The 27,194-nt window shown below is 46.5% G+C and overlaps 1 protein-coding gene and 1 long non-coding RNA gene across 4 annotated transcripts; one reads left to right on the top strand and one right to left on the bottom strand.

Moving 5' to 3' along the window:
* Positions 1 to 489: 489 nt before the first annotated feature.
* On the top strand, positions 490 to 20,489 carry lcmt2 (leucine carboxyl methyltransferase 2). Of its 3 annotated transcripts, XM_062977046.1 has the most exons (14): positions 490 to 612; positions 714 to 847; positions 1,213 to 1,294; positions 3,806 to 3,989; positions 5,132 to 5,288; positions 6,764 to 6,953; positions 7,085 to 7,192; positions 11,127 to 11,217; positions 13,980 to 14,267; positions 15,118 to 15,342; positions 15,528 to 15,625; positions 16,379 to 16,566; positions 18,259 to 18,394; positions 20,007 to 20,489. In XM_062977046.1, the coding sequence occupies exons 1-14, from the start codon at positions 595 to 597 to the stop codon at positions 20,169 to 20,171; spliced, it is 2,064 nt and encodes a 687-aa protein (XP_062833116.1). In that variant the 5' UTR covers positions 490 to 594; the 3' UTR covers positions 20,172 to 20,489. The 3 variants fall into 3 exon arrangements, with proteins under 3 accessions (XP_062833116.1, XP_062833118.1, XP_062833117.1); XM_062977048.1 differs by lacking the exon at positions 15,528 to 15,625 and having other exon boundaries at positions 511 to 612; positions 20,007 to 20,145; XM_062977047.1 differs by lacking the exon at positions 1,213 to 1,294 and having other exon boundaries at positions 543 to 847.
* On the bottom strand, positions 7,051 to 27,194 carry LOC134297969 (uncharacterized). The gene is made up of 3 exons (XR_010004922.1): positions 25,113 to 27,194; positions 11,068 to 11,223; positions 7,051 to 7,176 (listed from the first exon to the last, which is right to left on the bottom strand). It is a non-coding gene; the product is annotated as an uncharacterized LOC134297969 (long non-coding RNA).

Here is a 27,194-nt window from a genome sequence, read left to right as displayed (position 1 = left end):
CAACGTCCTTGCAGACAGCCAACTCACATCACAAGCGACTTGCAGCATTTGGCCCTCCAAGTGTTTTGGACTGCAACTCCCATCATTCCTCGCAGCCTCAGGCCCCTTCCTTTTCCCCCTCCGCCGCTTAAGCGGCGGAGGGGGGAAAGGAAGGGGCCTGAGGCTGTGAGAAATGATGGGAGTTGTAGTCCAAAACACTTGGAGGGATGGCCCAGCCCTGGTGTAGCCTTTCTGTCTCCAAAGCGCCCTCTGTTGGTGGCACCTGAGTGTTGCATTCACATGTTTTAATGTTTTGGGGCTGGGGTCTCAAGGGTGGTTTTATTTTAAAGCCCCGGACCCATCCATTCTTCTAAATTGGACCACGAAGAACCTTTACGCCAAGTTTGGCCCAGATCCGTCCAGCCACGAAGGAGTTTTGGGGGAACAAACAAACGAACAAACTCAGAGAGCGGGATGCGGTAACCAATCTGAGAACTACATCCCCCACAAGCCCTTTCGGCTGGCTTCCGGTCCCGACCGGAAGTTTCCTTCGTGACTGACAAAGCGGCCGGGAGGCGAGGTTGCCGGGCAACGCTGGAGCTGGAGGCCGAAGCGATGGGCCGCTCTTCCGCGGTGAGCCGCCAATCTCTCTTTATTTCTTTCTTTCCTTGCTTCGTTCTCTTCTGTCCCTTCGGAGGCCACTCTAGCCCTGCTTTCTCGTTCTCCTCTATCAGGTCCGCGGCACCGGAAGCAGCAGCGCCAACAGCAAGCGTTCTGCGGCTGCGCGGGGCTACCGAGCGGATCGCTTCGTTGAGCTGCTGGCGCCCCCTGGCGGGAGAGGCCCGCGGCGCGCCCCTGCCATCCACCGGTGAGGAGGACGGAGCATGCGCAGAACGGGGAGCGGGCTCGCCTTGCTCTCCAGCGCTGACTGACACTCTCTCCCTTCCTCAGAGGCTATCATGTCCGCGCCTGCGCAGTCGAGCTCCAGCGCCGATGGTCTCTCAGTCTCTCTCCCTCAGAGGCTATCATGTCTGCGCCTGCGCAGTCGAGCTCCAGCGCCGACGGTCTCTCAGTCTCTCTCCCTCAGAGGCTATCATGTCTGCGCCTGCGCAGTCGAGCTCCAGCGCCGATGGTCTCTCAGTCTCTCTCCCTCAGAGGCTATCATGTCTGCGCCTGCGCAGTCGAGCTCCAGCGCCGACGGTCTCTCAGTCTCTCTCTCTCTCTCCCCCTCAGAGGCTATCATGTCCGCGCCTGCGCAGTCGAGCACTGCCTCCGGGGATTCCTGCGCCGCAGCGAGCGCCTCCCGCTCAGGCAGGTGAGCCAGTGGGAGGAGGAGGAGGAGGAGCCGCGCATGCGCAGCGTCAAAAATAAGCATATATAATTAAATGTTTAAAATAATATATAGAAAATAATGCTAAATATATATATTTAAATATAAAAACAAAATAATATTATATAGATAAATAATATAATAAATATTTAAATTATATCAATAGTAATATATATTTAAATAATGTTAAAATATATATTTAATGTTAAAATTGTATTACAGTAGAGTCTCACTTATCCAACCTAAACGGGCCGGCAGAACGTTGGATAAGCAAATATGTTGGATAATAAGGAGAGATTAAGAAAACGCCCATTAAACATCAAAATAGGTTATGATTTTATAAATTAAGCACCAAAACATCATGTTATACAACAAATTTGACAGAAAAAGTAGTTCAATACACAGTAATGCTATGTAGTAATTACTGTATTTACGAATTTAGCACCAAAATATCACAATATATTGAAAACATTGACTACAAAAATGCGTTGGATAATCCAGAACGTTGGATAAGCGAGTGTTGGATAAGTGAGACTCTACTGTATTTATTTATATTATTCATTTCTATCCCGCCCTTCTCACCCGAAGGGACTCAGGGCGGCTCACAATCTGGCAAAAATTCAATGCCAATATACAATACAAAAAGATAAAACATAAGCAATTAAAACCATTGAATAATTTAACAAAATACAATAAATACATTTAAAACCATACAGTATAAAATCCTGTATTATATGTCCAAGTAATATCAATATCAATAATATATATATATATTCAAATAATTTTTAAAAGAATATGTATTTAAATAATGTCAAAACAATATATATTTTAATATATACTGTATTTAAATAATGTTAAAATATATATTTAATGTTAAAAATCATATATATCCAAGTAATATATCAATAATAATAATAATATTTATATTCAAATAATGTTTAAAAGAATGTGTTTAAATAATGTCAAAAATAATATATATTTAAATAGTATCAAAATAATATTATATATTTGAATAATGTCAAAGATAATATGTGTTTAAGTTGTATCAATAGTAAAAAATTATATTTAAATAGGATTAAATATAATGTATATTCAAATAACGTCAAAAATAATAATATACATTTAAATACTATTAAAATAATATATATTTAAATCATATCAGTAATAATATACAGTAGAGTCTCATTTATCCAACATAAACGGGCCGGCAGAATGTTGGATAAGCGAATATGTTGGATAATAAGGAGGCATTAAGGAAAAGCCTATTAAACATCAAATTAGGTTGTGATTTTACAAATTAAGCACAAAAACATCATGTTATACAACAAATTTGACAGAAAAGGTAGTTCAATATGCAGTAATGTTATGTAGGAATTACATGAATATAGCACCCAAATATCATGATGTATTGAAAACTGACTACAAAAATGCGTTGGATAATCCAGGACGTTGGATAAGCGAGTGTTGGATAAGTGAGACTCTACTGTATATTTAAATAATATTAAAATATATGGTTAAATAATGTTTAAAATAATATTACAGTAGAGTCTCACTTATCCAACACTCGCTTATCCAACGTTCTGGATTATCCAACGCATTTTTGTAGTCCATGTTTTCAATATATTGTGATATTTTGGTGCTAAATTCGTAAATACAGTAATTACAGCATAACATTACTGCGTATTGAACTACTTTTTCTGTCAAATTTGTTTTATAACATGATGTTTTGGTGCTTAATTTGTAAAATCATAACCTATTTTGATGTTTAATGGGCGTTTTCTTAATCTCTCCTTATTATCCAACATATTTGCTTATCCAACGTTCTGCCGGCCCGTTTAGGTTGGATAAGTGAGACTCTGCTGTATCGGTTTTGAAGTGGATGATATGAGTCTAAACCGTCATAGAAAACAGGTTTCTGGATCTAGATTGTCTGCTTTGATGTGGATGACATGAGTCTGAACCAGGGGTCCCCAAACTAAGGCCCGTGGGCTGGATGTGGCCCTCCAAGGTCATTGACCTGGCCCCTGTCCTAAACTTTAGATTTAGGGTTCATCTAAGTCTACCTGGTCTTTGGAGGTCTCTTTGCTTACCTATGGTCTTGTGAGATCCTCTAGATGGTCTTTGAGGGTCCCTTTCCTTACCTATGGTCTTATGAGATTGTCTAGATGGTCTTTGAAGGTCTCTTGGCTTAGCTACGGCCTTATGAGACCATCTAGATGGCTTTTGGAGGTCCCTTTCCTTACCTATGGTCCTATGAGACCATCTAGATGGCCTTTGAGGGCCCCTTTCCTTACCTATGGTCTTATGAAGCCATCTGGATGATCTTGTTCTTCCGAGTGAGGGCATCGGTTTCCAGGCAGAAGGTGGTCCGGTCAGGGTTGGCTTGATGCCCCTTCTTCCTCTTGGCACGTTTCTCCCTTTCGCCCTCCACTCGTGCCTCTCCAAATTCCACAGCACTGCTAGTCACAGCTGCCCTGCCTGCCCTTCTCCCCGCAGGTGCTCTCCCTGGGGGCAGGCATGGACTCGCTCTTCTTCTGGGCCAAGGACGAGGGGCTCCTGGGCCGGACCCTGTTCTTCGAGGTGGACTTCCCGGAGGTCATGGCCCACAAAGCGGCCCTGGTGTCCCAGACGGAGGGCCTGGCTGCCGTGGCTGGACGCAGCGCTTCTGCGCAGCACTCGGGTGAGGAATGAATCCTGGAAGGTACTGCTGCATCCCAGAGCAGGGACACTTCTGGACTTCATCACCACACCAGTCCAGTACATCAGGAAGCAGTTCATTGAAGAATATATAAAACAGTTGATGTATGTTTTCCGGGCTGTCTGGCCATGTTCCAGAAGTATTCTCTCCTAAAGTTTCGCCCACATCTATGGAAGGCATCCTCAGAGGTTGTGAGGCATATGGAGAAACTTCCTTGCTTAGCCAGACAGCCCGGAAAACACACAACAACTCTGTGATTCCAGCCATGAAAGCCTTCAACAACACAATATATAAAAGGCAAAGCAATAAAAATGGTAAAAATAGTTTAGTCCAAAGATACGAAATAGTCCATTAAATTCAAGGCACAAAGGTAGAATTCCAAAACCAGGAATGCAAAATATCCAGATAAGCAAAGCAGTATAAAATCCAATACACAAAACTCCAGAATAATCCCTTAGACTTGGAAAACAAGAACTTGGATAGCTGAAAACATGGAACTAGAAATTCCTGTGGTTAAGGCGTAATGCAAGACATTCTTTAAATTCCAGCATTGCCCAGACTGATCTAAAATCTTTTCCCCGTCTTATATAAAGCATTTCCAGTCTCATAGACTGTGATGAAATCGTTTTGTTTACCTTTACAACTAGATAAGGGTCTCTTAGCTAACAAACACAATGACCTTCGTTGGGTTTTAGAACTCGCCCAAAGTTTACGGAAGCTCTGCCTCCTATTTCCTGGGTCATTAGCCTCTTCATCTGGCAATTCATCTTCAGAACTCGCTTCCCTAGAGAAAGGCTGCTCTGCAGACATGTGGCCTTCAGAAACTACAGGAGAAACACAATGCTCATTTTCAGGACTTAAGATCTCCTCACAGGCTCAGCAATTCCATCATCCACAGTGACATCAGAAACAATCATTGGCTGAATCACAACAGATACCCCCAAAGGCCCCTTCGGACAGGGAAGATCTCCCGACAGAAGACGTCCTTCATCTGGGTCTGGGGACATGAGTTCGGTTAGATAAGCCAGTCCCTCCGCTTTCCCTCTTATTCTGGGCTGCAGTCCCACTCCACGTCCCCTGCCTCATCCTGCCCCCCAAGTTGAGCCCCGTTTTCCCTTCTGCAGGGGCCATTAAGTTTTGGGGAGAGGACTACCGGCTTCTGGGGGCCGACCTTGCGGAGCTGCCGCGGCTGGAGGAGGCGTTGCTGGAGGGCGGCCTGGACCCCGGAGCCCCGACGCTGATCCTGGCGGAGGTTGTGCTCACCTACATGGAGACAGAGAGGTCTGTGGGTTGTTGTGGGAGGAAGGCTTTGGCCACGTTTGAGGCTCATTGTCTTTCTCTTAGGAGGGAGACATTCATTTTAGAAATAATAGGGCGCATGGAGTAGCCCTGTGCATGAGCCCTGGCCCTTCTCCCCCGTGGCTGGAGTCCCCACGGAAACCCTGGGTGGCCTTGGGCCAGTCACACGCTCTCAGCCCCAGAGGAAAGGTATTCATCTTCCCCAAGGGTCATCCTCCGACAGAACTGACCCAAAGAGTCCAGGGTGGCCACTGTCGCACCTCAGAATAGTTCACCTTGCTATAGATATCCAGTCAGACACAGAAGAAAGTCTTTTGAAGTTTTATTAAGCAAAGCAATTATATAAATTAAAGCAGGCAGTTGAAAAAGGTTTTCAAAGTTGCAATGAAAGAGTCAATAAGAATCCAAACACATCACAAGTCATGAAAAATCCATAAGTCCATAAACCATAGCAAAACTAATAATCCATGAAGCAAGGCAGTCGTCAGTAGATCCCAAAAACAAGGCCCAAAAGTACAAAGATCCAGGAACACTCTTCCTAGGCATGAAACGAGAACATCCACACAGATGAAGCGAGGATTTGCTTTGACAAAGAGTTATCTGCAAAGCACACTTTTAAAAGCAACCCAGAAAGGCATTCCTTTCCCCAGAACTGGCCTCTTTCTTTCCCGCCAGTCTCTCACTCCTTCGGACCCGAGAACCCCTCCAAGACAGACGGTCCTCCCGAGATAAATCAGTGCTTATACAGTAGAGTCTCACTTATCCAACATAAACGGGCCGGCAGAATGTTGGATAAGCGAATATGTTGGATAATAAGGAGAGATTAAGGAAAAGCCTATTAAACATCAAATTAAGTTATGATTTTACAAAACATCATGTTACACGACAAATTTGACAGAAAAAGTAGTTCAATACGCAGTAATGTTATGTTGTAATTACTGTATTTACTAATTTAGCACCAAAATATCACGATATATTGAAAACATTGACTACAAAAATGGCTTGGATTATCCAGAGGCTTGGATAAGCGAGGCTTGGATAAGTGAGACTCTACTGTACTATCGTTATCTTGCACCTGAGATGGAGCAGAGCTCTCTCGCTCATTAATAATAATACTTTATTTATACCCCGCCAACATCTCCCCAACGGGGACTCGGGACCGGGACTTGAGAATTCTTTCGCTCATTATTTCCCATGGGAATGTCAGTCTGTCTGTTATCTATAGTTTCTGGGGTCAACCGTTCATTCTGCTCAAACTGCAATTCTCCAGCCTCTGATTCAGCCTGCATTCCTATGCCATCATCTTCTGACTCTTGTATCTGAAATCCAGAATCCCCTTCCTCATCTTGACTCTGGCTGGCCTGGGGCTGAGTCACAACAGCTCCCCTATTCCCTTGGGGCTTCCTGGGCTTCTGGTCTTGGGCTGCGCCACTCACGGGCCTCCTGGTGCCTTCCAGGTCCGACGCCTTGATCCGCTGGGCGGGCGGCTTCTTCCCTCGGGCCTGGTTCGTCCTGTACGAGCAGATCCACCCCGGGGACCCTTTCGGCCACGTCATGCAGCAGCACTTCCGCCGGCTGCGGTCCCCGCTCCGCTCCCTTGACCGCTACACGGACTGCGAGGCCCAGCGGCTGCGCTTCCTCCAGAGGGTGAGGGGAGACCCACAACCGGGTGGAGGGCGAGGGAGGAGAAGGGGGAGGTTGGTGCGGTGTCTGGGGTGACGGGCAGAGCTGATCCAGGAAGAGCCCTGGGCTGGTCCTGAGCACTCTTTGCCTTCCAGGGCTGGATGGAGTGCAGCGCCATCGACATGAACGAGTTCTATCATCGCTTTGTCCCTGGAGAGGAGCAGGAGAGGATCCACGCCCTGGAGCCCTTTGATGAATTTGAGGTAAAAAGCATGAAAAGGGGTCTTTTATTTTGTTCACATTGAGACAGAGCATACCGCAGACCAATAACAATAAAAATAATAATAATAATAATAATAATAATAATAATAATATACTATTATAATATTAATAATATTATAATATTAATAATATTATATATTATATTAATATAATAATATTATAATAATATTATTATATTATAATTATAATATTATAATATTATTATTTTGCCAACTGCAAAAGGCCACCCTGATGGGATCTGCGCGCATCATCCAAAAATACATCACACAGTCCTAGACACTTGGGAAGTGTTCGGCTTGTGGTTTTGTGAAACGAAATCCAGCATATCTATCTTGTTTGCTGTGTCATACAACGTCGTTGTGTCAATAATAATAATAATAATAATAATATAATATTATACTATTATAATATTAATATAATAATATTATAATATTAATAATATATATTATATTAATATAATAATATTATTATATTATAATTATAATATTATAATATTATAATATTATTATTTTGCTAACTGCAAAAGTGTTCGGCTTGTGGTTTTGTGAAATGAAATCCAGCATGTCTATCTTGTTTGCTGTGTCATACAACGTCGTTGTGTCAATAATAATAACAATAATAATAATAACTTTATTCTTATACCCCGCCCCATCTCCCTGAAGGGACTCGGGGTGGCTTACACGGGGCCATGCCCAGACACAACAATATAAAAGCAAACAAAGCAATAAAACAAATCAATCAACAATAAAACAACAGTAATGGATAAAAACAATCATAAAAGGTCAACATATTAGTCAGGTGTTAAAAACATGAGTTGAATTCACGGATCAGGGCCAAAGTGCAAAATATGTCAAAATCATCAGGGACGGGTAGTTGCCCAGCTGACATAGTCGTTAAAGTGCAATTAAATATAATTCTGAGAAGGCAAACCTATGGGTCTATACTAAGTGGGCAAATAGGTCAAACCTACAAGGGTCAATCATCGAAGAAAGATTGAGAAAGAACATAGACACACAGAATCTGTAGCTACTTTGGGGACACAAAGAAAGGGGATGGTACATTTTAACTCAACAGTCACAAACTTGTAAACATTTATTTATTTGTTTACAGTATTTATATTCCGCCCTCCTTTCTTACCCCGAAGGGGTCTCAGGGCAGATCACATTATACACACACAGGGCAAACATTCAATGCCCGTAAACACATCGAACTGAGACAGACAGACGCAGAGGCAATTTAACCTTCTCCCGAGGGGATGTTCGATTCTGGCCACAGGGGGGAGCAGCTGCTTCATCAACCACTCAGATGGCACTTCCTCATTCCAACATCGTAAATTAGTTAAACTTGCCTCCCCACTTTATAAGTGGTACCTTATTTCCTTCTTGATACCGTGTTTCCCCGAAAATAAGACAGTGTCTTATATTAATTTTTGCTCCCAAAGATGTGCTAGGTCTTATTTTCAGGGGATGCCTTATTTTTCCATGAAGAAGAATTTACATTTATTGTTGAACAAAAAAATGAACATTTATTATATACTGTACGGTAGTTGTCATCACAAACCAGCATAACCAAACTGTGACTTCTGTCAAGAATTTCTTGTTACTATCATTATTTCCATGTACAACTGGTATGTACATTTACCGATCCTGCATGCTCTGGTGTTCTGTTTGGCAGGCACTAGGCATGCTTCCAAACAAAACCTTTGCTAGGTCTTACTTTCAGGGGAGGCCTTATATTTAGCAATTCAGCAAAACCTCAGCTAGGTCTTATTTTCAGGGGATGTCTTATTTTCGGGGAAACAGGGTAGATGCAACTATCTTTCAGTTTGCTAGGTCAGCAGCAAGCAGGGGCTATATTTTTATTTTTAATTGACGGGTGCTCACCCCGCCACGGGCTGGCCTCGAACTCATGACCTCATGGTCAGAGAGATTTATTGCAGCTGCTCAACAGCCTGCGCCACAGCCCGGCCCTACATTCATATACTGTAGAGTTCTGGTTATCCGACATAAACAGGCGGGCCAAATGTTGGATAATAGGGAGGCTCTATTATCCCTCCCGGCAAGGACCCGGCTTGAAGAGGCCCGCTGCTGCCTAGAAAAACAGCGTCTCTGTCTGTCACACTCTCTGGATCGTCACAAGGTCACTTAAGTACACTTTTTCCCCTAAAATAAGACATCCCCAGAAAATAAGACCTAGTAGAGGTTTTGCTGAATTGCTAAATATAAGGCCTCCCCTGAAAGTAAGACCTAGCAAAGTTTTTGTTTGGAAGCATGCCCAACGAACAGAACACCAGAGCAGGCAGGATCGGTTAATGTACGTACCATAGAGTGTTGTACATGGAAATACTGGTAGTAACAAGAAATTCTTGTTAGGATTCACAGTTTGTCTGGTTATGCTGGTTTATGATGACAACTACTGTACAGTATATAATAAATGTTCATTTTTTTTGTTCAACAATAAATGTGAATTCTTCTTCATGGAAAAATAAGACGTCCCCTGAAAATAAGACCTAGAGCATCTTTGGGAGCAAAAATTAATATAAGACACTGTCTTATTTTCGGGGAAACACGGTAGCATTTTTTTCCTGATGTTGTCCCAAAGTTGTAAATGAATGATAGACGTCTTCCATCCTGGAATATCCTGGCTCCATCTCTGTTTCCTGGACCAGATGTTGCTTCTTCCTGATTAGTGTTGACTTCCTTCTTAACAGTTGTAAACATTTCCTTCACTCGATGTAAACATTCCTCTTATCATGGTCACAGTTCTTATCGCAGTTTACCAGGCAGGGTCGACTATTTCAGCTCTCATTAGCAGGTTTTAATTACAGTTCCACAAGCAGGTAGTTAACCCGGGGCTGTGGCGCAGACGGGAGAGCAAGCCAGTGCAATTAACTGCAATGGATCACTGACCAGGAGGTCATAAGTTCGAGGCCCGCTCGGAGCTATGTTGTTGTTTGTCTTTGTTCTATGTCAGGGATCCCCAAACTAAGGCCCGGGGGCCGGATGTGGCCCTCCAAGGTCATTTACCTGGCCCCCACCCTCAGTTTTATAATATAATATTTTATATCAGTTTTAATAATATAATATATTGTAGATACATATAATATTGATAATAATCTTATGTTATACAATATAATATTAATAGTAATACCATATAATAATATTAATTATATGTTATATATTACATATTATATAATAGTACAGTGGTATAGTTCAATATAGTAATATATAATGCTAATATTGTGTTATGCTAATAATATAATATATTGTATGAACATACAGCTGCTCTGAGTCCCCTTCGGGGTGAGAAGGGTGGGATATAAATGTAGTAAATAAACGCAATAAATAAATAATTAATTTTAGACTTAGGCTCGGCCAAAGTCTGACATGACTTGAAGGCACACAACAACAACAACAATCCTAATTAACTTGACTATCTCATTGGCCAGTAGCAGGCCCACACTTTTCCTTGAAATCCTAATAGGTTTATGTTGGTTAAAATTGTTTTCATTTTTAAATATTGTATTGTTCTTTTATTGTTGTTGTTGTTGTTGCTGAACTACAAATAAGACATGTGCAGTATACATAGGATTTGTTTGTATTTTTTTTTCAAATGATAATTCGGCCCCTCAACAGTCTGAAGGATTGTGGACCGGCCCTCTGCTTAAAAAGTTTGGGGACCCCTGTTCTATGTTAAAAGGCATTGAATGTTTGCCATATATGAGTTCATTGTAATCCGCCCTGAGTCCCCTTCGGGGTGAGAAAGAAGGGCGGAATATAAATGCTGCAAATAAATAAATAAATAAATAAAATAGTCATTGTAGGCTTTAATATTAGAATGGTGTCTCCGTTCTTACCCACACGTAGTATATTCATATTCTGGTCACGTCCCCTTCCCCTTGGTCCTTCTCTGCAGGAGTGGCACCTGAAATGCTCCCATTACTTCATCCTTGTGGCCTCCAAGGGAGAGTCCCTCGCTCCGGCTTCTGTTTTGTCTGGCCGGGAAGGTAAGCCTGAGAAAAAATATCAAAACTTTATTTATATCCTACCTTATCTCCCCGTAGGGACTTAGTGTGATTTACAACAAATATCGGCAAACATTAATACTACTACTACTAATAATAATAATAATCTATATATATAAAAGAGTGATGGCATCACGGCGACCCACAAAACAACAAAACTACAGACCCCTCAACCTCGAAATTTGACAACACAACCCATCATCCACGCCTCTAGGTTGATACAACAAAAAGAAAAGAAAAATAATGTCCTAATGAGAGAGAGAGGAATAATTGCTTTTATCCAATTGCTGCCAGTTAGAAGGCTAAGCTCCTCCAACTTGGTCTCCTAGCAACCCAATAAAAAATAATAAAAACACTAAAAATTAATACAATAAAATACTATAATAACAGAAAATAACTAAAAATAATACAAGAAAATAATAAAATATAAATAAATAAAAATATAACTTACAATAAAATTAATAAAAAATTGCAAATAACGTCAAATAAAAATTACACAACAATTTTTAACCAATACCACCACCGCTTTGCCACAGCAACGCGTGGCCGGGCACAGCTAGTAATAATAATAATGATAATGATAATCTTTATTTATACCCCGCCACCATCTCCCAGAGGGTCTCGGGGTGGCTCACAAAGCACTCAAGGTGCAACATGCGAAGTACAAAAAGTGCAGCCAACATCAAACACCACAACTTCACAATGCTCCCTGATTAAAACAGTATAATACAGCGATTGCTGCAGGTAAAAACAACAGTAATCGTTTTTAGTCTTGTATTTATTTATTTATTTATTTATTGACAGTATTTATTTTCCGCCCTTCTTTCTCACCCCGAAGGGGACTCAGGGCGGATCACATTATGTACACATAGGGCAAACATTCAATGCCCAAATACACATCAGACAGAGACAGAGACAGACAGACGCAGAGGCCATTTAACCTTCTCCTGAGGGGATGTTCGATTCTGGCCACAGGGGGGAGCAGCTGCTTCATCATCCACTCTGACAGCACTTCCTCATTCCAGGTCGTAAATTAGTTAAACTTGCCTCCCCACTTTTATAAGTGGTACCTTATTTCCTACTTGATAGATGCAACTATCTTTCGGGTTGCTAGGTCAGCAACGAGCAGGGGCTATTTTTTATTTTTAATTGACGGGTGCTCACCCCGCCACGGGCCAGCCTCGAACTCACGACCTCATGGTCAGAGTGATTTATTGCAGCAGGCTGCTCACCAGCCTGTGCCACAGCCCCGGCCCCTTAATAAAGTGCTTAGTAAAGAATCTGAAGGTCCTCATATATACTCATAAAGAATCTAAATATGTTTTGCTGTGAGTTTTCTGGGCTGTCTGGCCCTGTTCCAGAAGCATTGTCTTCTGACGTTTTACCCACATCAGTGGCAGGCATCCTCAGAGGTTGTGAGGTCTGTGGGAAACTAACAACTAAATACCTCACAACCTCTGAGGATGCCTGCCATAGATGTGGGCGAAACGTCAGGAGAGAATGTTTCTGGAACAGGGCCAGCCTGGCCATGAAAGCCTTTGACAACAAATCTAAGTCTGGTCAAAGCCTTGTTGTCTTGGGTTGTGTGCAGGAGGCCTGGAGGGTGTGGGCTGGCCTGGACATTCCTGGCTGTGCGGTGCTGGGCGAAGAACAAAATAACCAGAACCACCCATGTCCCACAAAGGAAACTGACATCCGCATTGAAATAATAAAGACATTACCAAAACGGAGAGATAACAACAAGATCACAATTTCACACCGAACTGGAGGGTCTTATTGAGTCCCAGAGCTGCCGATTTAGCAGCAGTGTGACCCAGCACTAGTAGCCAAAAATGATAAAAAGAACAAAAACACACAGACCAATGTTATCTCTTCTTTGGAGGCTTTTCTTTGTAGCAAAATAATATGTTTGCACTATTTGCAAAAAACAGAAGTAAAGTTCTTTATACTTCTTTGCTTCCATACTGGGCTTCTTTCTCATGCAGATGAACAGCTTCGCTCTCACAGAGCCTCCTCTCACACCGAACTTACACAGGAGATTCATGCAGTAGCTTTACACACAGCAGCCTTCACACTGGAGCTTCACACATGAGGCCTACTCACACTGAGGCTTCTCACAGACTGAGGCCTTTGCATACTGAGGCCTACTCACACTGAAGCCTACTCACACTGAGGCTTCTCACAGACTGAGGCCTTTGCATACTGAGGCCTACTCACACTGAAGCCTACTCACACTGAGGCTTCTCACAGACTGAGGCCTTTGCATACTGAGGCCTACTCACACTGAAGCCTACTCACACTGAGGCTTCTCCCAGACTGAGGCCTTTGCATACTGAGGCCTACTCACACTGAGGCTTCTCACAGACTGAGGCCTTTGCATACTGAGGCCTACTCACACTGAAGCCTACTCACACTGAGGCTTCTCCCAGACTGAGGCCTTCACATACTGAGGCCTACTCACACTGAAGCCTACTCACACTGAGGCTTCTCCCAGACTGAGGCCTTCTCACAGACTGAGGCCTACTCAGCTACAGGCACACCTGCTGATATAGAACTGCAGATCTTGCTGAGTCATTGCGTCCATTGAACCCTTTCAGTGCTTGACTCACATTTTTGTCATTAAAAATACCTAGTTAGTTTTTAATATTTCTGACCCCTCTCCTCCTGAGGGCTGGCTCCCACCCCCTCCTCCTTGGTCTGATTTCCCATCCACTCGCTGACACCCTTTCTTCTTCTCTCTCCAGCCCTTCCTCCTTCCCGGGAGCCTGCCTTTGCTGGGACGGTCTCTGCCTCGGTCATCGCAACGGAAGCAGGAGCCTCCAGCTTGAGGCGCTTTGGCCATCGCTCGGTGCTCCTCGCTCCGCAGACGGTCCTGACCGCGGGGGGCTTTGGGGACCAGGAGGGGCGCCACTGTCGCCTGACGCAGTTGCACCTGCTGAGGAGGAGGAGGAGGAGGAGGAGGAGCGACTCCCCGGAGGAGAAGGACTGGGGTGGCCGGACTCTGTGCCTGGCGGACTCCGGAGAGGCCTGGGGTGAGCAGCGGGGCGAGGGGCATGGGGAGGGGGCAGGCCTGGCCTCGTCTGTGGGGGGGCTCCTGTGGTGGTCATCTCTGAGCGGTTAGACTCAATTTAACCCTCTCTGGGGGAGATGGAGTGCAGAGTCTCAGTAAAAGTTCAAAACAATATTTATTCAGGTAAAAAGAACTCCATTGTAGATAGAAAGGCTTGGGAGCTGTCTAGTCTACTCTAGACTGGTTTCTAAGGAAAAATAAGAAAGGAAAAATAACAAACAGCTAGATAATCACATCTTGCCAGGAGGAATGGCAAGATGGTGTTGTTTGCCAAAAGAACAAAGGGAGAAGAGAGAACCAAAATGGTTCCAACCGCATGGTCCAGTTTATTGGGGCCATAAAAGACATTCTGACCAATGAGAAGTTAGTGTCCCTAAGATTCACATTTCTGCTAACTTCAAAGTAAGGGATGTGACGTGAACAGGATAGAGTGAAACACAGTGAAGCCTGTCTCGGCATGCTTTGGAAACAGGGAAAGGGTTCCCTCAATCTAACTCTATCGCCCATCTGACTACATCTAGACTTGAGTCCTCCAGGGTGATTCCCAACAATCCCCTTCTTCAGCCTGGGCTGCTCATGTCTATCAGGTTCAACATTTTCTTCAGCTTCTCGTGAGCATGTCTAGGCAGGGGTTTGTCAGGATGTTGGCAATCATGTCTTCAGATCTGCAAAACTCCAACCTCATAAATCCTTCTTTGGAAACAGGGAAAGGATTCCCTCAACCTAACTCTATCATCTAACTACATCTAGACTTGAGTCGTCCAGGGTGAGTCCCAACCCCTCCCTCCGTGTGTCTGCCTCTCTCTCCCCAGACGGGCGGCTGTTCCACTCGCTGACGCTCCTGAAGGATGGCTGGGCCCTCGTTCTCGGGGGGCGGAAGTCCCCAGCGTCCCCCGCCCTGGACGCCTGTCGCCTGGGCATTTCGGGAAGCCCTGACGAGGGGCCCGTCGCCGCCGAGCTCTCCCGGCTGCCGCCCATCGAGGGCTTGGCCTCACCAATGCGCTGGAGGCATTCGGCCACTGAGGTCGAGCATCAAGGTAGGAGGTGGGTATGGGGAGGACCGGTCTGGACGGACCCTCATCCTCACAGCCCCTGTTCCTGTTGTGGGTCACGCAGGCGGGGCTCCAACTGCTCTTAGGCCCTCCTTGCCCCTCGGACCCCGACTGTGCTGTGGGGGAAGCAGCAGGGCAAAGCCAGAGGGTGATGCAAAGATCTCTTCCAGGAGAGGCCTACCTCTTTGTCTACGGCGGGTGCAGCTCCGGGCAGCGCGTTCGGGACGATGGGTGCTTCCTCCACCTGGAACAGATGCAGTGCCTTGAGGTGGGGAGCAGGGCAGGGCGAGGCAGCCCTTCCTGGGGAGCGCCCTTGACTCAGGACTCTGGGGCTGGGGCGGCGGCTGCTTCATTTCCACTTGGGTCGGTGCTCAGCAACTTTATGTTAGCTTCCCTTCTTCCAGTTGTGCTGCGGGTCAGTCTTCCACCAGAAGAAAGTACCAAGACACACGCTGGTAGATTCCAACAGCTTTTATTGTACAGAATACCAGAACCTTCTCTGTAGCCCATTTATATAGGGGCTCTCACATACCAGAGGGTCATTGAGGTTTTATGTCTGGCCTGTTTTATGGCTGGCATCTGTTCTTTGTCAGCATGACCGGAGATGTCAAAGATTGGAAATCATGACATAAACACACACAGAGGCATTATTTAACATTTCCAGCTTCACAATTCCGGCCACAGGGGGAGCTGTTGCTTCATCATCCACAAGTGACACCTAGTACTCTACTTCCTCATTCCTTTCCATATGCTGCTGGCACTTTTTGTGGTGTTGTAAATTAGTTAAATTAGGCTCCCGCATAAAGCGTACCTAAATATCCTAGTTGACAGATGCAACTGTCTTTCGGGCTGCTTAGGTCAACAGCAAGCTGGGCTATTTAATGGTTGGGGGCTTAACTCGACCCGTGCTTCGAACTCATGACCTCTTGATCAGTAGTGATTTATTGCAGCTGGTTACTAGCCAGCTGCGCCACAGCCCAGAAGTACAAAGGGGCTCAGAGAGTGACCCTTCCTCCCTCAGGTTCCTGTGGAGGGTCCTGTCCCGCCCGGCCGTCACTCGCACGGCGCCTGTGCTTGGGAGGGAGGGGTGCTCATGGCCGGAGGACTGGGGGCCGCCGAACAGCCGCTGGGCTCCGTCCTGTTCCTGAGACCCATCGAGGGGGGATTCCGGTGGCAGACGCTGGAGACCTTTCCTCCGCTCATTCCCAGGTAAGCGGCTGCCCCGTCAGTCCAGCGGGTCATATGGTTGAAGTTGCTTTGCTGCTCCTGCTGCCGCCGCCCAGGGAGACCCGTAAAGTGCCAGGCAGAGCTGTGGACCCTCACGGCCATATCCCTGCCTGCAAGGCTTAGCTGGAGGACAAAGGCCCAGGCCACGCCTGCCTCGGCCACGCTTCCTGGCCCACCCACACGTGCCGTTGTGCCATGAATACTTTTCAGTACATTCAAAGCATAGGTTCTTTTTTATTGCAGTTTCCAGTGTGAGAAGGTACATCAGAACTTTTACAGAACTACAATTTTACACAAAGAACGACAGCAGACTTACAGACATATAGATTCTATGCAACTATATACCTTGGATTCACAGACAACGAATTTGTGAGGAATTTATAAAGAACTAATAACATTGTAAAGAATGTATAACGACTGCCACCAATTTGTAAAGGACTAAGAACGACTAACACCAATTTGGAAAGATGCAAAACCACCAAAGACTCAGGGAGGAGACCTTTCACTTTAAAGGGTAGCGTATTCATCATGACAATTGCCCAAGAGAGCTGTGGGATAAAATGGTGATACTCAGAAGTTAGAAAACTTCTTGAAGGTCTAAACCAGGGGTCCCCAAACTAAGGCCCGTGGGCCGGATGCGGCCCTCCAAGGTCATTGACCTGGCCCCTGTCCTAAACTTTAGACTCAGGGTTGACCTAAGTCTACCTGGTCTTTGGAGGTCTCTGTGCTTACCCATGGTCTTATGAGATCATTGAGATGGTCTTTGAAGGTCTCTCTGCTTAGCTATGGCCTTATGAGACCATCTAGATGGCTTTTGGAGGTTACTTTTCTTACCTATGGTCCTATAAGACCATCTAGATGACCTTTGAGGGTCCCTTTCCTTACCTATGGTCTTCTGATGGCCTGATGAGATCATCTAGATGGCCTTTGAGGGTCTCTTTCCTTACTTATGGTCTTATGAGACAATCTAGATGGTTTTTGGAGGTCACTTTCCTTACCTATGGTCCCATGAGACCATCTAGATGGCCTTTGAGGGTCCCTTTCCTTATCTGTGGTCTTCTGATGGCCTGATGAGATCATCTAGATGGCCTTTGAGGGTCTCTTTCCTTATGGTCTTATGAGACCATCTAGATTGTCTTTGAAGGTCTCTTTGCTTACCTATGATCTTATGAGATCATCTAGGTCAGCGATCCCCAAACTAAGGCCCATGGGCCGGATGTGGCCCCCCAAGGTCATTGACCTGGCTTCTGTCCTAAACTTTAGACTCAGGGTTGACCTAAGTCTGAAATGACTTGAAGGCACACAACAACAACAATCCTAATTTTGGACCATATCATAGTCCGGCCCCCCAACAGTCTGAAGGTCCATGAACCGGCCCTCCACTTAAAAAGTTTGAGGACCCCTGGTCTAAACGCTCAGGTGGGTGTCTCTGTATTGACGGTGACCACAGCAGTCCTCTTGTTAATATTCTTTACTATGAAACTGGGAGAGAGGAGGAGCTGCGAGAAAGGGCTGGTGGGCTTCCATGGCTCATGTGGCCACAGGAGAGATTGTTGTGCCTCAGTGGCAAGCAGAGAATTGCATCCACTGTGGAGGGAGCTCCTTGAGGCTTGGTCCCCATGGGGACCTTCTTCCCAGCACCGGACCACTTCATCCTCCTTCCCTCTCCCCCAGGTACTCCCATACGGCCCATGTGCACCGGGGAAAACTGCTGCTGGTGGGGGGCGTCTGGCTCCACGCCCCTTCCGTGCCTGGTGTTGCGGTGGTGGACCTGGCCACAGGGCAGGCGGCGGAGTACAGCATTGACACGGTAAGTGAGTGATTTGGAAGGGGGGGTGCTTCCCACCAGTTCTGGTCCACTTGCCCCATCTTCCTCCTCTGAGTGCACGTCTACAGGGCTGAGTGTGGAGTGGCCACCCTTCTCTCGCCCAGACTCTTGACCTGCCTGGCTGGACCTCAAGCACCAACAGTGAGGCACCTTCATTCCTTTCACCACTGCTATGGAGTGTGGGAAGGGATGTTTAATGCTTTAAATGTAAGCCGTTTTGAGTCTCCTTGTGGAGTGAAAAGGGGGGCATATGTCAGGAAATTGTTAAATTGAGACTCAGTCACCTCCTGTCCCAATTTACCTCCTCCTCCAACGATCTGGCAATCTGCTCAGTGGCACGGAAATTAATAATAATAATAATAAACTTTATTTTTATATCCCGCCCCATCTCCCCGAAGGGACTCGGGGCGGCTCACAACAGGGACAAGCCTGAACAACAACAACATATTTAACATAAACTTAAAACATTCCAACAATACACAAAATAAAATAATGGACAAATACATTAAAATCCAAGCAAATAAATCCAGACTTCCCAGATGTCAACTGAAATCAATGGCTTTTATACTTTATTGCAGTTTGTATAATATTTACATAGTTTTGCTGGAGCTTAGCATCTGTGCATCCAACCTCATTAATGGGAAGTACTGTCGTCTCATCCCACATTCCACAGGATGACGGATTTCCTGTTGCAACCAGAAATCTTTCACTATTTCCCTCTAGCCATAAATCTCTACTCTATGCAGTTAACTCTTACATTACTAGATTACTGGATTACATGTTGCATTATAGACACACATACTGACTGATAGCTTTAAACTAAGTACATATTTCAAACTACACAAAACCAATACATTCACAGTAAAAAAATAACGACAACAACAATAATAACAGTAATAATAATGGGCTTCTCTCCACTGGCTTAGCTTAACTGTGGAGACCCAGCACAAGTGGGTAAAGGAGCCAAGGAAAACATGGTCACAGAGGCTTCTTCAGGAAAGTGTTGGCGGGGGGACGGGGACAGAGACGTTGAGGCAGAGTAAGGCCATGAGGCGGGTGGCACTGTCCTCCTCGCTGGCCCCTTGTCAGGCATTCCTCTTCAGAAGAGGAAGGGGAGCAGGAAAGTGTTCATGAATCTGAGGGTGAGTTGGAGTCTGAGGAGACTTTGCTAGTACCCTCATTCCAGGAGAGGCGAAAGGAAACAGATCAGAGACATGTCATTCAGCTAAATTAGCTGCCAGAAATGCAGCTGAGTAATTAGGAACTGCCCTAGCAGCTGTGTGGGGACCCAGGGCTATAAAAGCAGAAGGAGGTGCAGCCAGCTCTTGCTGGCAACAAACTGACTCTTAATGCCTTCACTCTCTGTGCGCCTGTTCCAAGTCTGCATCTGGATTTATGCCTAGCTTTATTCCTGGCTTTCTTTTGCATTATTCCATTGAGTGTGCTCTATTTTGTTTTGCTGAAGTAAAGCAGTTTTCATGTACTTACCACAGTGTCTTAAGGCTGTTCTTGAAAGACAAAACAGGGCACCCCTTCCTCCTGTGCAGCATCCCTCCTTCTCGCTCCTGTGACTCCGTTGTTGGTTCTTCCGCAGGCGCCTCTCGAGTGGCCCCTGATGCTCCACGGACACAGCAGTGTCTTCTTGCCCGAGGAGGAGGCCGCGCTGGTCCTGGGCGGAGGCAGCAACTGCTTCTCTTTCGGCAGCCATCTCAACCGGCATCCAGTCCGCCTGTCCCTGGGCTTCCTCTGGGGCGCGTGATGAGAATGTGTCCTCCTTGGGTGCCTTCCGTGAGCCCTGGCTTCTGGAAGCATCTCTGAAGCCCTTGGCGAGAGATGGGCTGGGTTCGCGAAGGCGGTCTGCTGGGTCCCTTGAGTGAGCCCTCACCCAGAAATGTCCGGCAGCACCAATGCGCATGTGTTGCTTGCTATCCCTGGACAGAACTTGTTTGGCCTTGCTCAGGCCTCGGTCACCCTGGGTGTCATGAATATTTTGTAAACAAAGGTTCTTTTTATTGCAGTTTCAGTGTGAGAGGGTATATCAGAACTTGTACACTTTTACATTAAAAAAGGCAAAGAATTTTGTAAACATTTCCTTAACTCAAAAGAACAATTGTCTCTGATAAACATATGTAAACATTTCTCTTATCACTGTCACAGTTCTTATCACTGTTTACCAGGCGAGTCAACCATTTCAGTTCTCATTAGCAGGTCTTAATTACAGTCCATGGGTGTAGTTAATGATTTTGTCATTGCAGGCCTTGATTCCTTAGCATGGAGTCTTCAAAATTATTCGCTGACATTCATCCCTTCTTTTCATACAATTCCATTCAAACCAAAGGTAAAGGTTTTCTCCTGACGTTAAGTCCAGTTGTGTCCGACTCTGGGGGTTGGTGCTCATCTCCATTTCTAAGCCGAAGAGCCGGCGTTGTCCATAGACACCTCTGAGGTCATGTGGCCACTGGCATGACTGCATGGAGCGCCATTACCTTCCTGCCAGAGCGGTACCTATTGATCTACTCACACTCTGGGGGTTGGTGCTCATCTCCATTTCTAAGCCGAAGAGCCGGCGTTGTCCATAGACACCTCTGAGGTCATGTGGCCACTGGCATGACTGCATGGAGCGCCGTTACCTTCCTGCCAGAGCGGTACCTATTGATCTACTCACACTCTGGGGGTTGGTGCTCATCTCCATTTCTAAGCCGAAGAGCCAGCATTGTCCGCAGACACCTCCGAGGTCATGTGGCCACTGGCATGACTGCATGGAGCGCCGTTACCTTCCTGCCAGAGCGGTACCTATTGATCTACTCACACTCTGGGGGTTGGTGCTCATCTCCATTTCTAAGCCGAAGAGCCGGCGTTGTCCATAGACACCTCCAAGGTCATGTGGCCACTGGCATGACTGCATGGAGCGCCGTTACCTTCCTGCCAGAGCGGTACCTATTGATCTACTCACACTCTGGGGGTTGGTGCTCATCTCCATTTCTAAGCCGAAGAGCCAGCATTGTCCGCAGACACCTCCGAGGTCATGTGGCCACTGGCATGACTGCATGGAGCGCCGTTACCTTCCTGCCAGAGCAGTACCTATTGATCTACTCACACTCTGGGGGTTGGTGCTCATCTCCATTTCTAAGCTGAAGAGCCGGCGTTGTCTGCAGACACCTCTGAGGTCATGTGGCCACTGGCATGACTGCATGGAGCGCCGTTACCTTCCTGCCAGAGCGGTACCTATTGATCTGCTCACACTCTGGGGGTTGGTGCTCATCTCCATTTCTAAGCTGAAGAGCCGGCGTTGTCTGCAGACACCTCTGAGGTCATGTGGCCACTGGCATGACTGCATGGAGCGCCGTTACCTTCCTGCCAGAGCGGTACCTATTGATCTACTCACACTCTGGGGATTGGTGCTCATCTCCATTTCTAAGCCGAAGAGCCGGCGTTGTCTGCAGACACCTCTGAGGTCATGTGGCCACAGGCATGACTGCATGGAGCGCCGTTACCTTCCTGCCAGAGCAGTACCTATTGATCTACTCACACTCTGGGGGTTGGTGCTCATCTCCATTTCTAAGCCGAAGAGCCGGCGTTGTCCATAGACACCTCCAAGGTCATGTGGCCACTGGCATGACTGCATGGAGCGCCGTTACCTTCCTGCCAGAGCGGTACCTATTGATCTACTCACACTCTGGGGGTTGGTGCTCATCTCCATTTCTAAGCCGAAGAGCCGGCGTTGTCCATAGACACCTCTGAGGTCATGTGGCCACTGGCATGACTGCATGGAGCGCCGTTACCTTCCTGCCAGAGCGGTACCTATTGATCTACTCACACTCTGGGGGTTGGTGCTCATCTCCATTTCTAAGCCGAAGAGCCAGCATTGTCCGCAGACACCTCCGAGGTCATGTGGCCACTGGCATGACTGCATGGAGCGCCGTTACCTTCCTGCCAGAGCGGTACCTATTGATCTACTCACACTCTGGGGGTTGGTGCTCATCTCCATTTCTAAGCCGAAGAGCCAGCATTGTCCGCAGACACCTCCGAGGTCATGTGGCCACTGGCATGACTGCATGGAGCGCCGTTACCTTCCTGCCAGAGCGGTACCTATTGATCTACTCACACTCTGGGGGTTGGTGCTCATCTCCATTTCTAAGCCGAAGAGCCGGCGTTGTCCATAGACACCTCCAAGGTCATGTGGCCACTGGCATGACTGCATGGAGCGCCGTTACCTTCCTGCCAGAGCGGTACCTATTGATCTACTCACACTCTGGGGGTTGGTGCTCATCTCCATTTCTAAGCCGAAGAGCCAGCATTGTCCGCAGACACCTCCGAGGTCATGTGGCCACTGGCATGACTGCATGGAGCGCCGTTACCTTCCTGCCAGAGCAGTACCTATTGATCTACTCACACTCTGGGGGTTGGTGCTCATCTCCATTTCTAAGCTGAAGAGCCGGCGTTGTCTGCAGACACCTCTGAGGTCATGTGGCCACAGGCATGACTGCATGGAGCGCCGTTACCTTCCTGCCAGAGCGGTACCTATTGATCTACTCACACTCTGGGGGTTGGTGCTCATCTCCATTTCTAAGCCGAAGAGCCAGCATTGTCCGCAGACACCTCCGAGGTCATGTGGCCACTGGCATGACTGCATGGAGCGCCGTTACCTTCCTGCCAGAGCGGTACCTATTGATCTGCTCACACTCTGGGGGTTGGTGCTCATCTCCATTTCTAAGCTGAAGAGCCGGCGTTGTCTGCAGACACCTCTGAGGTCATGTGGCCACTGGCATGACTGCATGGAGCGCCGTTACCTTCCTGCCAGAGCGGTACCTATTGATCTACTCACACTCTGGGGATTGGTGCTCATCTCCATTTCTAAGCCGAAGAGCCGGCGTTGTCTGCAGACACCTCTGAGGTCATGTGGCCACAGGCATGACTGCATGGAGCGCCGTTACCTTCCTGCCAGAGCGGTACCTATTGATCTACTCACACTCTGGGGGTTGGTGCTCATCTCCATTTCTAAGCCAAAGAGCCAGCGTTGTCTGTAGACACCTCCAAGGTCATGTGGCCACTGGCATGACTGCATGGAGCGCCGTTACCTTCCTGCCAGAGCGGTACCTATTGATCTACTCACACTCTGGGGATTGGTGCTCATCTCCATTTCTAAGCCGAAGAGCCGGCGTTGTCTGCAGACACCTCTGAGGTCATGTGGCCACAGGCATGACTGCATGGAGCGCCGTTACCTTCCTGCCAGAGCGGTACCTATTGATCTACTCACACTCTGGGGGTTGGTGCTCATCTCCATTTCTAAGCCAAAGAGCCAGCGTTGTCTGTAGACACCTCCAAGGTCATGTGGCCACTGGCATGACTGCATGGAGCGCCGTTACCTTCCTGCCGGAGCAGTACCTATTGATCTACTCACATTGGCATGTTTTCGAACTGTTGGTTGGCAGAAGCTGGAGCTAACAGCGGGCGCTCACTCCGCTCCCGGGATTTGAACCTGGGACCTTTCAGTCTGCAAGTTCAGCAGCTCAATGCTTTAACACACTTTGCCTCTGGGGCCGCCACATATCGTATATAATCATGACATGGGCACAATCCTGCCTTCTTCGTGCAGGCAACAGGCAGGCTCCTTCCGTGGGCTTCTGGGATGCGGCTGTGGCTTCTCTTTGGGTCCGTTCAGCTGCGTCTCGGCTTTCGGTCTCATAGGAGCAGAACTGGGAAAGGGCCCAAGGGTAGTCCAGCCGGGCCCCATCTTCCCGACAGGAACATACACTTCCTTTGAGAAAGTGCACTGAAGTCAAGCCTTGTTCGTCAGCGCCTTCGGAGAGGAAGTAAAGCAGAGAATTCCGAGAGAGCCATAAAACAAGCCTTTTATTGTTATCACAGCTATGATATGGCAAACACCCGTAGGCGCCCACTTATTTATTTGTTTATTTATTTACAGTATTTATATCCCGCCCTTCTTTCTCACCCCGAAGGGGACTCAGGGCAGATTACAATGAACACATATATGGCAAACATTCAATACCAACAGACAAACAACATATATAGACAGACACAGAGGCATTTAACATTTTTTTCCAGCTTCACGATTCCGGCCACAGGGGGAGCTGTTGCTTCACCGTCCACTAGTGGCTGTACTTCCTCATTCCATTCCTCGTGTTTTGCTGGCAGTTTTATGATGTTGTAAATTAGTTAAATTAGCCTCGCGCATAAAGCATACCTAAATTTCCCTAATTGACAGATGCAACTGTCTTCCGGGGCTGCATAGGTCAACAGCAAGCCAGGCTATTTAATGGTCGGGGGCTTAACCCAACCCAGGCTTCGAACTCATGACCTCTCAGTCAGTAGTGATTTATTGCAGCTGGTTACTAGCCAGCTGCGCCACAGCCCGTACTATGGGTCCATACTATGCAAATGGCTATCGCAAAAGCATGTCGCAGCAAACAAAGAATATATACCTTTGGCTTATATAAAATTGACCAATGTCTGAGGGTCTTCCTCACCTTCCACACCTACTTGGCATAAATGATATCTAACTTGTTTGAGCTTTCTTCTCTCCTCGGAACTTCCTGGAGAAAGGCACCAGCTCACAGGAAGGGAGGGTCTATGCAGAGGCAAAGCCACAGAGGCAAAAGTTTACTACTTTCTGGCCGATGGTCCCTTCAACATCTCACTTCCAGTCTTGCTCCCTCCTCCCTAGGACTTCCCCTCTCACCTCTTGATCCTTGGCCCTCATCATGTCTCCTCTCAGCCTTCTCTTCTGCAGGCTAAACATGCCCAGCTCTTTCAGCCGCTCCTCATAGGGTTTGTTCTCCAGGCCCTTGATCGTTTTAGTCACCCTCCTCTGGACACATTCCAGCTTAGAGTCAACATCTCCCTTCAGTTGCACTGCCCAGAATGGGACAGAGTGGGATTCCAGGCAAAGTCAGACCAAGGCAGAAGAGAAGAGAAAGGGGAGCGGGACTTCCATCCCTGGATCTGGGCACCAGGCTCTTGATGCAGGCCAGAATCCCCTTGGCTTTTTTTGCTGCCGCATGACATGATTGGCTCATTTATTTATTTATTTATTTACGGTATTTATATTCCGCCCTTCTTTCTCACCCCGATGGGGACTCAGGGCGGATCACACTATACACATATAGGGCAAACATTCAATGCCCATAAACACATAGAACAGAGACAGACGCAGAGGCAATTTAACCTTCTCCTGAGGGGATGTTCGATTCTGGCCACAGGGGGGAGCAGCTGCTTCATCATCCACTTTTCTGCCAAGGGAGCAGAAATGGTCAACTTTTTCTAATGTATTCCTGGCCTTGCAGAGGGATTGGCTGGTGCCTGTTGGAAGAGCACTTTGGTTTTCTCGATGTTCAGTGAGAGGCCGAGCTTCTCGTCTGCTTCTGCGAAGGTGTTTAGAGTGGCTTGTAGGTCTTCTTCTGAGTGCGCACAGACTACGTTGTCATCGGCATATTGGAGTTCTGTAACAGATGTAATTAATTATATTACTAATAATATTACAATGTAATGATATAGTACAATATAGTTATTTAACGCTAGTATTGTACTATGCCAATAATACAATGTATTGTATGTGAATGTAATTTGTAAGCTGCTCTGAGTCCCCTTTGGGGTGAGAAGGGCAACATATAAATGTAGTAAATAAATAAATAAATAAATAAGTCTTCTTCTGAATGTGCATAGACTATGTTGTCATCAGCATATTGGAGTTCTATAATAGATGTTGTAGATCTTCTGAATGTGCACAGATTACATTATCATCGGCCTAGGTAAAGGTAAAGGTTTCCCCTGATGTTAAGTCCAGTCATGTCTGACTCTGGGGGTTGGTGCTCATCTCCATTTCTAAGCCCAAGAGCCGGCGTTGTCCGTAGACACCTCCGAGGTCATGTGGCCACTGGCATGACTGCATGGGCCGCCGTTAGTGTTTTAACGGGCTCCTATCATCGGCCTATTGGAGCCCTATAAAAGATGTTGTAGGTCTTCTGAATGTGCACAGACTACGTTATCGGCGGCATATTGGAGTTCTATCACAGACGTTGTAGGTCTTCTGAATGTGCACAGACTACGTTGTCATTGGCATATGGGAGTTCTATAAAACGTTGTAGGTCTTCTGAATGTGCACAGACTACGTTGTCATTGGCATATGGGAGTTCTATAAAACGTTGTAGGTCTTCTGAATGTGCACAGACTACGTTGTCATTGGCATATGGGAGTTCTATAAAACGTTGTAGGTCTTCTGAATGTGCACAGACTACGTTGTCATTGGCATATGGGAGTTCTATAAAACGTTGTAGGTCTTCTGAATGTGCACAGACTACGTTGTCATTGGCATATGGGAGTTCTATAAAACGTTGTAGGTCTTCTGAATGTGCACAGACTACGTTGTCATTGGCATATGGGAGTTCTATAAAACGTTGTAGGTCTTCTGAATGTGCACAGACTACGTTGTCATTGGCATATGGGAGTTCTATAAAACGTTGTAGGTCTTCTGAATGTGCACAGACTACGTTGTCATTGGCATATGGGAGTTCTATAAAACGTTGTAGGTCTTCTGAATGTGCACAGACTACGTTGTCATTGGCATATGGGAGTTCTATAAAACGTTGTAGGTCTTCTGAATGTGCACAGACTACGTTGTCATTGGCATATGGGAGTTCTATAAAACGTTGTAGGTCTTCTGAATGTGCACAGACTACGTTGTCATTGGCATATGGGAGTTCTATAAAACGTTGTAGGTCTTCTGAATGTGCATAGACTATGTTGTCATCAGCATATTAGAGTT

This window comes from Anolis carolinensis, chromosome 3 (genome assembly GCF_035594765.1).
Source record: "Anolis carolinensis isolate JA03-04 chromosome 3, rAnoCar3.1.pri, whole genome shotgun sequence".
In the NCBI taxonomy this organism is placed as follows: Eukaryota; Metazoa; Chordata; class Lepidosauria; order Squamata; family Dactyloidae; genus Anolis; species Anolis carolinensis.
This window is presented reverse-complemented; position numbering and strand designations above follow the sequence as displayed.

Bases quoted from the DNA above. Each gene is read 5' to 3' on its own strand.
- lcmt2 (XM_062977046.1), top strand. The intron at 7,193-11,126 runs GTAAAAAGCATG...CCTTCTCTGCAG, and splicing joins AGCCCTTTGATGAATTTGAG to GAGTGGCACCTGAAATGCTC. The intron at 11,218-13,979 runs GTAAGCCTGAGA...TTCTCTCTCCAG, and splicing joins TGTTTTGTCTGGCCGGGAAG to CCCTTCCTCCTTCCCGGGAG.